Source organism: Penicillium waksmanii (assembly GCF_028829765.1).
Source record: "Penicillium waksmanii strain IBT 27052 chromosome Unknown utg000005l:1.0-5232799.0:1.0-5237142.0, whole genome shotgun sequence".
NCBI lineage: Eukaryota > Fungi > Ascomycota > Eurotiomycetes > Eurotiales > Aspergillaceae > Penicillium > Penicillium waksmanii.
Genome location: NW_026643252.1, coordinates 699,521 through 716,841, shown reverse-complemented (window position 1 = coordinate 716,841; position 17,321 = coordinate 699,521). Strand labels below are relative to the sequence as shown.

The 17,321-nt window shown below is 47.6% G+C and overlaps 7 protein-coding genes across 7 annotated transcripts; 5 read left to right on the top strand and 2 right to left on the bottom strand.

Annotated features, from left to right (window-relative positions):
* Positions 1–909: 909 nt before the first annotated feature.
* On the bottom strand, positions 910–3,406 carry mvp1 (sorting nexin Mvp1; the record flags this gene model as incomplete). Its single annotated transcript, XM_057264393.1, has 5 exons — positions 910–1,119; positions 1,190–1,783; positions 1,851–1,993; positions 2,045–2,809; positions 2,911–3,406. The coding sequence occupies 5 exons, from the start codon at positions 3,404–3,406 to the stop codon at positions 910–912; spliced, it is 2,208 nt and encodes a 735-aa protein (XP_057122113.1).
* A 1,187-nt stretch (positions 3,407–4,593) lies between these two features.
* On the top strand, positions 4,594–6,421 carry N7481_005173 (L-glutamate gamma-semialdehyde dehydrogenase; the record flags this gene model as incomplete). The annotated part of the gene is made up of 3 exons (XM_057264392.1): positions 4,594–4,716; positions 4,767–4,874; positions 4,937–6,421. 3 exons carry the CDS (start codon positions 4,594–4,596, stop codon positions 6,419–6,421), a joined length of 1,716 nt encoding a protein of 571 aa, XP_057122112.1.
* Positions 6,422–7,203: 782 nt separating this feature from the next.
* N7481_005172 (uncharacterized protein) lies at positions 7,204–8,675 on the top strand (the record flags this gene model as incomplete). Its single annotated transcript, XM_057264391.1, has 2 exons — positions 7,204–7,799; positions 7,865–8,675. The coding sequence occupies 2 exons, from the start codon at positions 7,204–7,206 to the stop codon at positions 8,673–8,675; spliced, it is 1,407 nt and encodes a 468-aa protein (XP_057122111.1).
* A 740-nt stretch (positions 8,676–9,415) lies between these two features.
* Positions 9,416–12,014, top strand: N7481_005171 (fungal specific transcription factor domain-containing protein; the record flags this gene model as incomplete). The annotated part of the gene is made up of 10 exons (XM_057264390.1): positions 9,416–9,462; positions 9,573–9,638; positions 9,693–9,883; positions 9,942–10,103; positions 10,168–10,200; positions 10,275–10,711; positions 10,776–11,049; positions 11,105–11,280; positions 11,333–11,519; positions 11,578–12,014. The coding sequence occupies 10 exons, from the start codon at positions 9,416–9,418 to the stop codon at positions 12,012–12,014; spliced, it is 2,010 nt and encodes a 669-aa protein (XP_057122110.1).
* Positions 12,015–12,298: 284 nt separating this feature from the next.
* On the bottom strand, positions 12,299–13,840 carry N7481_005170 (uncharacterized protein; the record flags this gene model as incomplete). Its single annotated transcript, XM_057264389.1, has 4 exons — positions 12,299–12,415; positions 12,479–12,661; positions 12,712–13,095; positions 13,169–13,840. 4 exons carry the CDS (start codon positions 13,838–13,840, stop codon positions 12,299–12,301), a joined length of 1,356 nt encoding a protein of 451 aa, XP_057122109.1.
* A 977-nt stretch (positions 13,841–14,817) lies between these two features.
* On the top strand, positions 14,818–15,726 carry N7481_005169 (flavin reductase family protein; the record flags this gene model as incomplete). The annotated part of the gene is made up of 1 exon (XM_057264388.1): positions 14,818–15,726. One exon carries the CDS (start codon positions 14,818–14,820, stop codon positions 15,724–15,726), a length of 909 nt encoding a protein of 302 aa, XP_057122108.1.
* Positions 15,727–16,329: 603 nt separating this feature from the next.
* On the top strand, positions 16,330–16,853 carry N7481_005168 (YciI family protein; the record flags this gene model as incomplete). Its single annotated transcript, XM_057264387.1, has 4 exons — positions 16,330–16,415; positions 16,471–16,526; positions 16,602–16,765; positions 16,821–16,853. The coding sequence occupies 4 exons, from the start codon at positions 16,330–16,332 to the stop codon at positions 16,851–16,853; spliced, it is 339 nt and encodes a 112-aa protein (XP_057122107.1).
* Positions 16,854–17,321: the final 468 nt, after the last annotated feature.

The window sequence follows — 17,321 nt, the reverse complement described above, 5'->3', positions numbered from 1 at the left end:
TCTGTATATGCCAGTGACTATGAATAAATAAATAAATAAATAAATAGACAGAGTACTACAGCAAGGGCGCCACCACTTATACTCCGAGAACCCAATTCAATGCTGATCGGCATGTGGATGGACTGTATGGTATTTCTGTATTCCTGGTATCTGCCGGTATTGCCTGGTTTCCAGCCAAGTCTGTGCCCAGCCCTGCCATCCGCCAAGCCTCTATTTATGATCTCTCCCAGCCCCATTGGATTGTTCGTGCCTGAATGTCCCCTAGTATCCACTCGGAGTACCGGCACTGGTCTTCTGGAAGACAGTGCCCTGTACGAAGTACTTATAACTACTACTTAGTATACTTAGGTGGTACAGCGCATTCATGCATACATTTAGTGAATATCGGAGTCCAGGATGTACGTGCCAGGCTGAGACACCAGGTATAAAATCACATTTCAAACTTGAAACACCCGAATTGCGCAAACGATAGTGGGGAATTGGTAATTGGGAATTGTGAATCGAAAATTGAGAAGAAGAAATCGGAGATCACAGCCCACATCGCAACAAAGATCCGAACAACAAACGACAGCAAAGCAGACAGTAAATGCAGATCTCGAGCGTATGGCAAATGCATAGGTGGACCTCAGGAGGCATTCATGCTCCAGACTTCCACATAGAACATGTCAAAGCATTTGCGGGTGAACAACAAGGTTTGGGTAAGCTTTGGCGGAAAGACAACGACACAAAATGGAAAAAGAAAAAGCGAAAAAGCAAACATCTATCAACCATCTTCACTTTGTCAGTTTCGATCGCGGCTGCCGCGGACGCCGCGCGGGGAGGCCAAATATCAATCGAATCCATGCGGGGAAGAAGAAAAAGGTTCGATCTTCACGAGTTTATGTACGCCGCAGACCCGGTCTGGCCTTGCTATTCACCTGTCGGCATGCTCTCGACCTCATCACTCAAACGGCGCCAATTCTCCGCCTGTAGCTCGGAATACTTCACTCGTTCCTGGCTCCAGTCTTGGTGCAGCCGACTGATGTGATATTGGCTTTGTTGGAAGTGAAGAAGCTCGTCGCGAATACACTCCTTGATAAATACCCCGCGGGCATGCTGCTCCACAATAGACTCCTTGTCCTGCACAGCCACTAATGTTAGTCGATCCGAACCGAGAGACAGAACATATGGGTGGGGTCAAATCACATACCTTGAAGATCGCATCCTCCACCTTCTCAATCTCCCCTGGCTTCACAGTGCCAGCTGGCCGGCCCCGCAGGTCCTGAAGCTTACGCTCATTGGTCTCAATGCGTCGCTCCAGTTGAGGAATATTGTTCCGCGCATACCGATCACGTCGGTCAAACATCTCACGAACGCTGACAAGACAGTCCCGCTGTCTTTTGAGATCTTCGAGAACGCCTGCAGACCAGGCACGTGCTTCATCTTCCAGCAAACTCTGGCTCACCGAGAGATGGCGAGCCGTCGCCGTGATTCCCAAGTTCAGGGAAGGTATATCATTAGTCTCCACTGAGTAGGTATCCTTGGTGACCTCAGTCAAAGACTGTAGGGCCAATGAGAACCGCAGATGATCAGCAGCTAATCCATCGTTGCGCTTGGCCAATCGTTCAAGGAGGGTACACAGGTTGATATAGACTTCGGCCGATCGCTTGACGCCGCTCCGAACAGTATCAAAGGTTTCGTCGAGAGTAGGCGGTAGGGAATCCTCGAGATCTGGAGGCAGTGCCCGACCGACGAATTCATCTTGAACAGAGATGGTGGCTTGCTTTCGCCAAACAGAAAGCTCCTGGTCGCGCATTAGAATTGTGGTTTACGCATTGAGGTCCTTCTCATCCCCAAATCGGCACACTTACGGTGGGAACTGTCAAGAACATGACGACCAGTTGCTCCTGGCCGAGGATGGGATGGCGAACGAGGGAATTAGTAAACCTGATGAGTCCACGGCGACGCTTGTCAAGGAAAGAGCTCGAATCCGCTGAAAAGTGAGTGCCATTAACTTAATTAAGGTGAGCAAGCGATTTGGCGCTTTGATCAGCAGGGGACATACCTGAAACGCGCTTGGGAGGGAGAAGAGGCAATTGACGAAACGGAAATCGTTTTTGCAGGCAATCGAGTAGCCAGACGAAGTCACTGTATCGACGCACGACTGTGCTTCCTCGTCGAGCCGATTTGACCTCATAGTTTCGGTGCTGGAACATGAACATGCCCTCCTTCTCTGGGAGGAGAGTGATGGTGACAGTCTCTTCGACATTAGGGTTTGTAATCCGTGCAATTCCGAGAGATCGTCGCCGCGGTGCAGGCTCAATGGGATCATCGCCTGGGGGACCAAATCCACCCAGTGCAGGACGCGATGCGCTCGCAAAAGGAGCATCGTCACCAGATGGTCCTGGTCCACCAAAGTTACCACCCCAGCCGGAGCCAGAGCTACTCGGCTCTACCGGTTCGGGCGGAACACTCGTCGGCTCTTGCGACAAGCCCAATTGGGCAGGCTCCTCCACCGGCTTGCTGGTCCATGCATTTGTTGTAGAGCGCATGCTACCATATCCATTAATTATACGCTGCTCGGAGGTCACTGTGGAGGTCGCTGCGGCGTGAGCGTGATTCCGATGAAGTTCCGGGCTTGCCCAGGGATCCGATTCCAAGCCAACGAGTGACTCCCGTCTTGACTGTCGAGATCGCGCGGAGTTGGGCTCTTGTACAGGTGAAGGCTGGGAGGGGGGAGTGGTTGGTCGCTCGTCCGCGGGGCCATCGGAGGCATCATGAGTCGGGGATCGCAATCGATCAAGGAAACCGCTGTGAGGTTGAGGTAGCTCTGTAGAAATATGCGTAAGTCGATATGATCGCATTCCCATGGAGTAGAAAAACAGAAATCGACCATAAATCCACTGTATCTGTGTGAGGCAAAGGACTTACTCTTGCGGTGGTCATCGACTGCGTCGAAGGACAAGTCTTCGCCCTCTTGCGCGAGGCCTATCAACGCCAGTAGTACATTGAACTCGGGACGTCCAAGGCCACCCGAGGTCTCATTATCACCGGAGACAACCAGATTGAGGATCTTGCCCTGATCAGACGCGGTGAGGTTACTGCTGGACAGGATCTCCCGAATCGAGGACAGGCCGACGCCCGAGCCGACCCTATCGCCACTATTCAGGATCAAGTCGTAGGCGTCCACATAGCTCTCTGGTACACCGGTAGCAGGAAGTAGCGTTCGGACGAGATCGCGGCGAGCTGTTCGTTTCGCAGTGTTGTTCTGGGGGTTCCAGGAGGAGCTGTCATCACCGGTGTCATCGGCGAAGAGGGACGAGGAACCACCGGCGGGCTCGTCGGCAAACAGGGAAGCTTTAGACTTCTGTGTAGAGGACACGGCGGAGGGCTCCTCCGCCTCCGGAGATGTTCCAAATAGCGACATTGGATCACCGGCGGTGGGAAGGGTACGCGGGGGAGGAAGTGGATGGGAGGTGGTCGGGGGAGTGGAGGTGATGGCCGCGATGACGAATGAGCTCGACGATCGGGCGGAGCTTGACCGGAGGTGGCTGGTCTGGTCTGGTCTGGTCGCACAATCACGTTCACTTGGTCCAAGCTTGTTCTGATATACTTACGGGCAGTACTAGCAGGACATGGCTAATCCGGGAGTTGCTGTGAAAATAGCGAAATGAAGTTTTGTTGGGTAGCTGCCTAGTAGCTGTTCCCAGGTGGGCACGGGTTTTGGCCCTGGACTCGGAGGCTTCCAGTGTAGTACTACAAGTAGTAGAAAATATATCTTGATATGGAACTTGAACTAGGGTTGAACAGCCCTACTAGTAATAGCAGCCTGAGTAGTAGTAGTAGTAGATTGGGTTATTTTGAATTTCATTAAACATAGCACCCTACTAACTACTAACTTAGTAGTACTCTTATCCTAGTACTACTTCCCAGGTTGCTCTAGAACATCAGTACTACTGTAAACCATACCCGGATGATCATGACTAGTACTAAGCTCGGAGCTAGTAGACAAGTCACTCTCTGAATAAATTGCATATGTTGACAAGTCTTGTTAAAATATACGAGTAGACTTTATCTTACATCAGAAGCCGAAAAGCATAGCTTCAAGTTAATAGAGTCTACACTAGTTAGGCAAAGAGCGGTCAACAGCCCTGGAGGAGACATGACACAGGTCCTTATCCATAACATCCAACTAATTGGGAATCAAATTCACCGTGGCCAATCGCGGACAAGTACACCTGGGCATCAATAACCAATTGTAAAAACCTGCCCATTTGAAGTGGTTGTTGTGTCCAGCTGAGCAACGTGGGGTTTCTTATCAACATCGGGACGCTCCCCCGACCTTTCAAGACTGTGGAATGATGTAGGCGATGTAGGCGACCTCCTCCTTCCCCGCATTTGTGGGACTCGCATCTATGATGCAGGAGAGATACTGATGATACTCAGTATCCTATCTGTGGAGTCGGCATGGCCTTCCGACGCGTTGCGTGGCACAAATTGAACACATGGAGATCTCGGTATTTAAATAAACACGGACAGGGACTCACCTCAAACATCTGTTACTACTAGTAGTCTGGGATTTTCGTTTCTTTTGACTTTACAAGTTACTGGAAGATGCGACCTACAACGATTACTCGAGTTGCTGGCCTCAACAGGCTAAAGGCTTGCGCTCGCAATGGAGCTGGTCGTAGGTACCTGACCATGCTGAATCCGCCGAAATTTGAAAACGAAAAGATGGTGAGTCAAGAGCCTAACATGAAGTTGATAAATGCGCTAACGCTTGTCAGTTTGATTACGCCAAAGGGTCACCGGAAAGAGCATTGCTCACCAAGACCATTCAGCAACTCAAGAGTGAATTCCCAGTCACCATTCCCCTCAAGATCAATGGCACCGAGGTATGTCTCAGAGGATTCCAACTTTCTTTCTTAGCTCCTCGCTAACACCCTTGTGAAACCAGATCGAAACAAAAGAGTCCCGAACTCAATTAAACCCTTCGAAGCACAGTGAGATTATTGCCAACTACGCATCTGCCACGCCCGAGCAAGTCAATGCGTCCATTGATGCTGCGATCAAAGCTAAGCCCGCTTGGGAGGCTACGCCATTTGAAGACCGCGCAGCAATCTTCCTGCGTGCTTCCGAGTTGGTAACTGGGAAATACCGCTCCGAGATAGTCGCGGCGACCATGCTTGGCCAAGGCAAGAATATCTGGCAAGCTGAGATTGATGCCGCTGCGGAGACGGCTGATTTCTTCCGTCACTACATACACGAGGCCTGGGCATTATTTGCCCAGCAGCCAAAGGTCCATCTTGATGGACACTGGAATAAGATGGAGTATCGCCCTCTGGAAGGCTTCACCTACGCAATTGCTCCTTTCAACTTCACCGCGCTTGGAGCTACATTGATCGGCCCCGCTGCCCTGCTTGGTAACGTGGTTATCTGGAAGCCCTCAGATTCCGCACTGCATGCTAGCTGGCTGCTTCATAAGATCTTGATTGAAGCTGGTCTTCCCAAAGATGTTATCCAGTTCCTTCCCGGCGATGCCGAAGAAGTCACCAACACTGTTCTCAAGCGGCCCGAGTTCGGAGCATTGACCTTTATCGGTGCTACCGCCACATTTAAAGGCATTCAGAAGAAGATTGGCGACGGTGTCGGTCAGGGCATCTATAATTCCTACCCGCGAGTTGTCGGTGAAACCGGCGGCAAGAACTGGGGTGTTGTTCATCCCTCCGCAGACGTGCGAAGCGCAGCTTTGAACACAATCAGGGCCGCTTTCGAATATCAAGGCCAGAAGTGCTCCGCAAACTCACGCGTGTATGTCGCAGAGTCTGTGTGGCCCGAATTCCAAAAGGTCCTGGCCGAAGAAACTGCCGCCTTGAAGGTGGGAAATGTCGAAAACTACGGGAACTTTGTCAACCCCGTCATCCACGAGCGTTCGTTCGACAAGCTGAGCGGATTTATTGAAAAAGCCAAGACGGATTCCGAATTGGAGTTGGTTGTCGGCGGCAAAGCGTCCAAGGAAGAAGGATATTACGTGCACCCTACCGTGTATCGCACCTCCAACCCTCGCCACGATATCATGTCACAAGAGCTATTTGGACCGATCTTGGGTGTTTATGTTTATCCAGATGCCGAGTGGGAACAAACCTTGAAACTCATTGATACTACTTCGCGATACGGCCTTACGGGAAGTATTTTCGCCAAGGATCCATATGCTAGCCGTCAGGCTCAGACGAGCCTTAAACATGCCGCTGGTATGCTTTATTTGAACACCAAGTGCACTGGATCAACCGTCGCCCAGCAGCCCTTTGGTGGTAGCCGAGATTCTGGCACTAATGACAAGACTGGAACCATGGCTCATCTTCAGAGGTTTGTTAGCACTCGGACTATCAAGGAGGAGTTTGTCCCTCTGGGAAAAGTAACCTATCCCTCAAACGAGGTATAGTTCTGTAAAAGGAAAATTAAGCTTTTTGAGTGCGCCAGCCAATTTCATGTTGTGATAGAAGAAATAGCCTACGTGCATTGAACTGAATAATTGAATGAAATATGCTCCAAAATATGAAAATCTGTTCGCAAGTATGATGAGCTCAGATGCTGATCACTACACAAATCAGTGCTAGAGTTTGTATTGGTGACGAACCTGGACTCACAGGTAGAGAAGAGCACGTTCTCGACTGACCTGTAAAGCGCCGACACGTAGAAACACCATAGTAAAAATTCGGAGGTGCATATCATGTGCATGAGATTCGAACTCCTGGTCATCTGATGATAGGGTCATTGCTGCTATGTCCCAAAATGCAACGGTGACAATACCGAATATGCCTAACTGATCGGCCCGGTTTTGATAAAGGTGGGGGATCGGTAGGTAGAGTGTGTAATATTAAGAATCAATTGATAAGAGAATACCCCTCCCCCGCTTGACCTTGTGGCTTCTGCGAGGACGAACGTTTGGTCCGATACCTACCCCTCCTGATGTCGGAGGATCATTCCGACTATAGTCGGCTGCTCAAAGAGGCACCATCGGTAGGTTTCACCAAGCCATGAAGATAGCGGTCAGTACTAGTTAAGAAAGGTCCCCGGTGGTATATAGCATGTTGAGTGCCCTGGTGATATACATTCAATGATACCAAGCCTTTCCTCTTCACCAAAATCTGCAGACAGACCAAAGGGTTAAAACCATCTTACCTTGCATTGTGAGATATTAGACTCAGATCTGATATTCCCAAAATGCCAATTAGACCAACATCCATCCAACATGTTGGATTGAAGCCCCGCCATTTCCCACCTTCCCACCAGATCCTCAGGCGACACCATTCAACTAAGAAGGGTTTCCATAATGCAGTAATCACAAACCCAACGCCCTCTGTTCAACCACCTCTGAAGATGTCCTCGATGGCAAGGCTGCCAACCAAACTAGTCCTACGGTCACTAGTTCTGACAACCCTTATGTCGTCCAAAGTATTTCTCAAGCCCGCCCTGGCTATATTGAACGTTGTCACAAACTCGAAATCCGCCATACTCAACCCTGATCGCAATAGAATGCTCAACAAGCTGCTTCGATGGACAGTATACAATCACTTTTGTGCGGGCACAAACCGACAGGAGGTCTCGAAGACTGTGGCGGAAATAAAAAAAATGGGATACCAAGGCGTCATCCTGGGTTATTCGAAGGAGATAGTTGTGGACCCGAACGAGAGATTGGCGCACGATGAATCTGGCTCGGTGAACTACAGCGATAAATGTTATGAGACCGTGGAAGAATGGAAAAAGGGAACATTGGAGACCCTCCGTATGGTTGGTGCTGGTGACTATCTCGCAGTCAAGTGAGTACTCAGATACCACAACTCCAGTCATTCCGATCTACGACCTTACTGATACCACCCTCTAGACTGACAGGGGCCGGTCCAGTTTCAATCGATGCTATGGTTGATAGAAGACCCATGCCCGAAGTCGTGGCGAAGGCGATGGATGAAATCTGCGTTGCTACTCGAGAGCAAGGGTCGCGATTGTGGCTGGATGCCGAACAACAGGTTCTCCAACAAGGACTTGACAACTGGGCTATCGATATCATGCGCAAACATAATACTTCTGCCGCTCCATTAGTTTACAACACCATTCAGGGATACTTGAAGGGATCCAAGGCAAATCTCGATCGTCACCTTGCTCTGGCTGCGCAGCAGGGATTTTCCGCGGGAATCAAACTGGTCCGAGGAGCGTACATTGAGCATGAAACACGTTCCCTTATTCACGATACAAGAAAAGAAACAGACCAGTCATACGATCTTATAGCCGACACAATGCTCTGCCGACGCATGCCAGAGGGGATTGACCTTCCTTTCCCAAATGCGGCACTTTTCCTAGCAACCCACAATGCGGCGAGTGCGGCCAAAGCAATTTCAAAGCACCAAGAACTTCTACTCTCAAAGCAACCGACTATTTTACTTGAATGTGGACAGATCCAAGGCATGGCAGATGAGTTGAGCTGTGAGCTTGTGGAAAACTACGAGCGAGCTCTGAAGGTCTCCACGGCGAGTGATGTCTCAGTGCCGAAGGCTTTCAAGTGCATGGCTTGGGGCTCGGTTGCAGAATGCATGCAATATCTTCATAGACGGGCGATTGAGAATAAGGGCGCAGTTGAGCGAACCAAACACATGGGAGTTGCACTAAGACAAGAGCTATGGCGTCGGATAGTTGGTTGATACTAACTAGTAGTTATCAACAAACTTGAATGTACCTGCATGTGCCTGCGCTATGAATGCAAAATGAAAGGCCTCATCACCTACATCCATTCCTAGATTTGGAGTAAATTGCTGCCCAATATTCCGCTGACTGTTAATCGCTCTTTCGGGTCTCGGAGCTACCGTATTTTTCCCGATTGATCTTTGAGGACTAATAAAATCTAACTTATTTTGTGACAAAGAAGCTCAAAAAGCCTCATAAATTTATACGTATCGTATGATAGTAAGTTAAAGAAATTAAAGACTAACAGTATTCCGAAGGTGAATTCAATAGCTACCAATGTAGCTTCTACTTAGTAGACGAAATCGAACTAAATGCGTATTCCAGTGCACCGGCTTCTATTTCAATATCGGCAAGTCTCGGCAGACCAGACGCATCAACAATACAGTATACTGCCAAATGGTGAAATTCCCCTCGTTCTTCTTATCTGGTTTGTTGCTCTTCTGTGAAAGGGCAACCCTTAATAATGGCTGTTGAGCACCTCCCGCGGCATGATGAAATTTCCCCGGCCCTGGGGGGGGTGGCTCCACACTTTGGAGATAACACTGATAAGCAAACGTCGGATGGCCATCCCGACCGATCCTTCTCGACAATTACCCCGCGAGACCTCACTTCTGCTATATCCTGAAGATCGGGGAGAGTCGCCGGAGATTGTTACAGCCCATCTTCACGTTGCCCAAATTCGGTAGTGCAAACCGAAATGCCCGCGACTTCAAACCGAGCAAAGGCGAAGAAATGCCAAAAAGCGTAAGTCTCACTTGATAAGGGTGGCAAGGAAATTATGCTAACGTGCCATGAAGGTGCATACGATGCCGGGGAATGAAAGTCAAGTGTTCGGGATCTGAACCTTGCACTAGATGTGCTCGCAAGAAGCAACCTTGTCGTTTTCCAGCGGAGGATACCCGTGTCTCAGTTTCGGAGCGGTATGTTCTTCAATTCAATTGAATGATATTTTGCTAATTAATCTTCCGCACAAGATACTTGCGACAACTCGAGGCGCAATTGACAACAAGTAGCAGCACTTCTCGCCATTCTAATACTCTAGATACTCGCAACCTTGCCACATCACCCTTTACTGGTGATGATGATGTTATTCTATCTCCGTCTCATGGGCCGTCGTTCCTCTTGGAGGATCGTACGGCAGATCAGTGGGGTGGTATTTCTGATGGTGAGTATTTACTGCCCATCTATGTGCCAAATCCTGATTGGCTGACTTCTTTGCGCAGGACTTGGGTCAACCTTCGATGCCAATCAAACTAGGCAGATCGAAAATGGACAATCAAGGGAAGAAGTCGACGTAGAACATGATGGGCATAGGTCACGATTTTCACGGAATCCCTTGGTAGATAGGGATCCGTCTTTTGCAATGACACCGGATGGTCGATTCTGTAAGCTCCCACTGAAAGTATATCGAAGGCTTCAAGGCTCCGAGATACTAATTGGCTTGCTTAGGGTATATGGGCCCGACATCCTCATGGTCATTTTGTCGGCGTGTCTTGGCACTTATAGGAAGACGTGTCCCTGAAGCTAATTCCCCCCCCCGGATCCTTGGCATCTAGATGGAATGGCAGTTAAATTGCAATGGAGACCAGTGCCCGCAGATGAAGTACCCGACGTCACGAACCTGCCACCTTTGGATTATGCACTCTTTCTTTTCAACACAGTCAAGTTTTACTTTGGTTTTCTATCTTTCATGATCGACGAAGAATCATATTTGCGACATCTGTACGAGTTTTACGAACACCCATCAAGCAAAGCCGCTTCCTCAAGGTACTGGTATGCCCAATATCTTCTTGTTCTTGCCTTTGGGAAGGCATTCCTTACTACTAGAAATCCTTCTGGTACACCGCCTGGACACCAATATGCATCAAGAGCAATGTCCCTTCTCCCCGATCTCTCTGGGATGCATGAAGATCCTCTCACGTGCATTCAGGCATTGAGCTTGGGTGCAGTTTATCTGCAATCCATTGATATGAGACGTGCCGCATTCCAACATGTCAGTGTCCCCGTTCCTAAAAACAGATAAATTTGAAAGATAATCTCATGCTAATTTCGAACAGATCGGCCAAGCATTACGTGGCTGTATAATTGAGGGAATTCACCGCCACGTACCAGAGGAACTGTGCGGACCAGAACTGTCTAGCCGGTGCAGAACGATATTTTGGGTAGTTTATATGCTCGATCGTGATTTCTCGGCTCTAATAGGGGCCCCTAGCTCTATTAGAGATGAAGATATCTCTGTGAGGCTACCTGCCGAGATGGAAAGTTCTGTCGAGCACAGTAACCTGACACTGCATGTGCGACTTTCTCGATTGATGGCTCAGACTTTGACTAGTAAGTTGACCAGCACTGTTTGTGGATCCTTCTGGCCGAATCTAAAATTATATAGCTGTTTATGGAGTTGGTGATGAGTTCAATGGAACACTAATAAGAAACACCCAGTCAATTCTCCACAGTATGGCGGAGCTTTCGCACGACTTGACAGCTTTTTTGAACCAAAATTTTCACGGATTAATCAGCAGAGCTTCGAAAATGGCAATCCGTCTTATGTTGGCACATCATCATGTGTGTATTGACCGGCAACCCAAAACTTTCAAATGGAAGCTAATTTCAAAAGTGCGTTGTGCTCACAACACGACCGCTGGTCATGTGTGCTCTTCATATGCACATTGAAAAGACGGAGAGAAAAACCTCACAGACGCTTTCGTTATCTCCTCCCGTTGCGTCCCTTTTACAGTGCTGCGCCGACTCTGCTCAGACTATTCTGCAAACCCTTCAAACTTTGGCAGATGACGACTTAATGGGCAAGTCTACGCTAGAGTTTATAAGAGATAGCACCAGCCACGTTACTAACTGACTCAGATGCATTTTTACCATTTCAAATTGAGGATGCATCTTCATCTGCGTTTGTTTTATACTTGATCCGCGCCATTGCACCAACACTCATTCATAGTAGCACCTGGTGTGACCACCTAGAATGTGTTTTGGATAAGCTGATTTCGAAAGGGAATCCAGCTGCCCCGCTCCGAAGACAGGAGCTCCGACAACTTGAACAAATATTGGCACCATTGACACCCAGATCTAATCCAATCCCTTTGCCATCAATCAACGTCAATTCGGCCGCACAGGATGATAACGAATTTAATGATCTGGATAATGTTGATGTGGAAGAGGTATTTGAATGGGACCTTCTGGGGCTGAATTCCTCGGTCAGTCTTCCACCACAGGAACTATTGGATCTTGCCGATCAATTGGATGTCGAAAGCATAATGCAGTCTGTCGGTGGAGCCGTTGGATAGACCTTCCTGGGATGCATTGAGGACCTTCTATAAATTTTTGATGATTATATCTTGTGAAATTGAAACTTGAATCATCATGATTATCTTCAAATTCCCGGGGCACTCGAACGACATGTTCCTTGTCTGTTCCTATCAACTTCGTATGCACTAGTATGACATTGGGAACTAAATTAGACTGTAGTTCCCATATCGTAAAACAAAACAATGCACAAGCAGCCCTGGAGCCCTGGAGAGGGCCATCAAACAATTTTTCCAGTTTTACTTTGACCTCGGGAAGTCTATTTTTATTGAAGCAGCATGGTACTCGGGTCCTCGAGATATCCTTTAACGAGAGTCAGAAACTTCACTGCCTCCCTGCCATCAATAATTCGGTGATCATATGTTAGTGCAATGTACATCATCTGAAGTTGTTTTTATCAGTTTTTTTTCTTTCACACATCATTTAGTTTCGCCTCTGGGCTTACCGGTCGGATTTCGACTTGACTATTCACAGCTACTGGTCGATCTTGGATACCATACACCCCAAGAACCGCCGTCTGGGGCATATTGATAATCGGTGTGCCAAACAAAGAGCCCCAGACTCCACTGTTGCTAATTGTAAAGCTGCCACCTGTCAGATCATCCATAGTGAGCTTTCCATCTCGAGCCTACGAAAAGTTAGCATATGGATATGATACGAAATTTTGAGCTTATTTACCTTTGCCACTAGCTTTGAGATGTTCTTTTCAATCTCGACTAGGCCCATTGACTCGATGTTGCGAAGAACAGGAGTAACAAGACCCTTGGGAATGGCGGCGGCAACACTGAGATCCACGTAATCACGATAAACGATAGTATCACCATCCTCGATGGCTGCATTGACAGCTGGAATCTCTCTCAGAGCCAGAGCTGATGCCCGAGCCATTGCGCCCATATACCCTAGCTTGATACCATGTTGTTTGAGAACCGAATCTTTGTTTATTTTTCGGAAGTCCATCAGCTTAGACATATCCACTTCGTTGAATGTCGTCAAAAATGCTGCAGTATTCTGAGATTGTTTCAGATGTTCCGCGGTCTTCTTTCGAATTCGAGTCATTTTGACCTGCAAATAACCCAAATTAGCTTCTTAGAAAATTTTCATAGTTGGTATGAATAACAGACTGAGCAATACATACTCGAGTCTCTCCGCGCTCGTGCTTAGATTCAGACCTAGGCTCCTCCTGAACAGCATCTTGAACTGGCCGACTTCCCTTCGCCGGGTGTGAGGTAGTATTTTGAAATTCTGTACTTGATGCACGCTTTTCCGGAGATGCTACGGCTTCTGTTGCTGTTCCTTTTTCTTTGTCTGCTCTTTCTGAATCAGATTCTTGATTTCCGGTAGATGAACTCGGGCTACTTTCCAGAGATGTGCTATCTGCTCGCTGGAGTTCCACAATGCTCTGGTCCACGGTGACGGTATCCCCCTCGCTCACGAGTAGCTGTTGTATAACCCCGGAGTGGGGTGCATTCACCGCAACATCAATTTTGTCAGTTTCGATGGTGGCAAGCTCTTCATCCTGTTCCACATAGTCTCCGATTTGCTTGGTGAGCTGGACGAGGGTCCCCTCAGTGATCGACTCGGCCATGGCTGGCACTCGTACGACAGTGTTTGTGCTGCATCTTTGACTGGAACTAGAGAAAAGGCGCTGGTGCTGCGACTGTATGAGAAAATTCTTTGACTTGGGTCCGATACTCGAGTGTTTCGATGGGCTGGATCGGCTCGAGAAAATCAATCGGTGCGGTATTTGCGGGACGCGCAGCATGCGCACAGTACGAGGGGCCGCGGCCAAAGGAAAGCGTACTGGCATGTTATTCCAGAGAGTATAAAATTTGAGGTAAAGAAAGAAAATATAACGGGAAATTTACAGGTCGAAATATGCGTCTTGGATTGTTTTTGAATGGCGTCGGGCATGATCCGATACCTAGATCCGACGCTCGGCGTCCTGGCAAGTCACCGAATATAGTGAAAAGTCTTGAAAAGCGGTTAAATGTCCTTTCAAATAGGCTTAATGGAATTTTAAATGCAAAACTATGGGATTGCAGCGCCAGATTATGAAATTGATTATCTCCTATATCAATATGACAGGTATTCTGAGCTCTACTAGCCTAGGTTCAGTTGACCAAAATTAAAGTTCAGTAATGCTTGCAACCGGCGAAATTCGTGGGCTAGATGAGTATTTTAAAACTACTTTGAAATAAGCCTCGGTGAGTTGATATCCTGGTTGAAATCCATTAGTGTCTATCTTCGAGTGAGGTTTCTTATATCCAGCGACTGCCTCGGACATGTTGCAAGTCGAAAGGTCCTTACGATCGACACTTAGCGTAGCTTCGTCAGCCTAACTTCTTTAAGCAAATTGAAATGCCTTGTAGAGCCTTCAAAGTTCAAGGCTGCTGATATGTGTTCTATCAGCTTCATGCGATGAATGTGAATGAATTCCTACAGCTGGAGTACTGCGGAGCAGTAATGACCAAATGTCGGAGGGATGATCCGAAAGTCGGAGGCCACACCCGACCTGTTCTTGGCTATCGTGGGTAAATTTATGTGACATGATTAACAAGGATTTTCGCTCCAAGGCACCCTTAGAGTTATATTTCCACAAGCTTGCAGTAATTTGAACGCAGTACTACGCTATGCTGTTCATCAAGAGTGTTACGCGCCTTTCTTCAAGGAAGTAAGAGAGGTCATCATTTATCACCAGCGAAGAGGAAAAACTGACACCATCGCAGATTTAGCAATCTCCATCAAAACCTGCAAGTCTCAAACCAATCTTTCAGATCTATTCGAATGAGTTCTTCTGCAACTGCTGCCGCGGTTTCACAAAACGACACTGCGGTCGCTCAAAAGAATTACAAAATCGTTCAAGATGTCGGTAATTTTGCCGAGATCGAGGCAAACCGCCCTAATTTCGACCAAGAAAAACCAATTGAAGTCACCAAATCGCCGTACCCCAAGTGGGAATATGGACAAGGTGTACCGGACAATGGCGCGAGTCTGGCTCAAAAGCACCACGAGATCGACCCGTACGCGCCTGATCGCCCAATGATCAACAATTATCGTCTTCTTGTCTCAGGCATCGCACCTCGACCGGTAGGCTTTCTCAGCACGATGAGCTCCCAGGGGCAGAAAAACCTCTCGCCTTTTAGCTACTTCCAAGTACTTGATCATGACCCCCCAATGTTCATTGTAGGTTTCTCATCACGCCCCGGTCGCGTCAAGGACACATACCGCAACTTGAAAGAAACGAAAGAATGTGTTATCAACACCGTATCTGAAAATATGATTGAGGCTGTCAATGCTAGCTCCATTGATGCGCCATACGGTGTCTCCGAGTGGGAAGTTTCGGGTCTTCACGAGGCGCCTTCCACAACGGTGAAACCCTCGCGCGTTGAGGAGTCGGTGTTTAATATTGAAGGCAAAGTGATCGACATCAAAGAATTCACTGATCATCAACAACCTGGAATGAGCATAGCCGCTACAGTTCTCATCAAGGCCACTCGATTCTGGGTCAAGGAGGGTACGGCTGATCCAGAATACAGCCATATCGACCTGGATAAATTGCGGCCTGTGGGACAACTTGGCGGAGTCTCTTATGGCCGAATTACATCGACTTTTGAGCGACCACGCGCCCGATGGGCTGAAGAAGTACCCAAGAGCCAGTTGTTAGCAGATTTGGACGCCACCAAACCGGAGTGATTCGCTTTTTGGATGTTCATTAGAGTTTTACTAGATATCTATAATCTGGGGTCTTACTTGGACCCTAAGGATATTAGAATTTCATTCCTTGGTCTCTACGCTTTTAATATTGTCAATTAAACAGACTCGAATTTTTCTCTTGCAAATACATGGATTCACCAACCCACGCCAAATAAATCGGCCTTGGCAGGCATTCTATGTAATCCAACGGGACTAATCTTTTTTTTGCTTCCAGGATTACATTCAGGTTCTGTTTTTTGTTCGGCTACATGCTCCCCACCGCACTTTTTGCCAATCTTCGAAATGCCTATATGAAGTAGAGACCATGTCGCTCCGAAGTTGTAACTGGCCTTCAACTTGAAGTTTAACATGATGTGCGACCCACTTCTTCTCATCGGGATTGTCCTCCGACATCATCATATTTGCAGATGAATAACAGCAAAGGAAATATATTGATAGGACCCTTATCCCTCTACAGCCATACCCTTTTCTCTGGAATCATTCAATACCATCATGTTTCGGAGTCGAACCGCGATTCAAGCCGCAGTGCCGTTGATTTGTGTTCAACGGACTGCTCAAAGGCCTTGCCTTTTTTTGAGAACCATGACATCAGCAAGCAAGAAAAAGGAATTCCTATGCATCTTGCCAGACCGGCCTGATGTTCTAGCCATACGGAAAAAAGTCAAAAGGTAGAGTCGCAGCAGTTTTTACTTGAAACATACTTCAGGCTAACCGTCAATAAAGTGGTCACTATCAAGGGATTCAGCCGTTGATTGCCGATGGAAAACTTGTTGACGGAGGTAAGCTTAACATGCACCAATTTATTACATTGAATATTATAGTATCTTCAAGATTCTAAGGTCTCCGTACTTTAGGTGCGATCTTTGCGGAGCATCCTAAGGAGGGCAAGGACCCCCAGTTTCTCGGCAGTGTCGTGGTTTACACGGGCGAAAGTACCGAAGATGTTCGGCAGATTATCAAGAATGATATCTACGCTACTAGTGGAGTGTGGGATATTGAAAAAGTACAAATCTATCCAGTAAGCCGATATCTGGACTCACCGTGTGGCTTTCAGCTAATTTATCGTCATTTAGTATGTGCCAGCAGTCAGACAGCCACTCCCATGAACAAATAACTCTTAGGTAGCCTTCAGCTAGCGGGTTCCTGTAAGAAGCTGTTCTCCTTGTAACCTTGGAAAGAACAATTAGATATGTGAAATACCATACGCTACAACACTTCAAGTTGTATCAGCCGACCTCAACGCCGGGAGCGGAGCCACCTGGACAGGAAGTGGTTTTTCAAGTTTCTTATTGTCTCGCAGGACCAACGTAAACTGGTAAAGCAATAAGAGGAAGTGATCGGTTGCAAACCTTGGAATCCATCTTATGCGAGTAGTATATTGGTAAGATCGTCTTGCAAACCTACCCGTTCCTCCAGTAATTTTGTATTGGCAGATGATGTTGTCATAAGCTGCGGTAGACAATATCCGGTTTAAAATATTTTGATTAGTGAAGTAAATATTTACATAGTAGAGAATTCCAGTGCGAAGGCAAGATGACGAGGAATTAAAAAGCAAGTGCATCTTTGCATTAGAA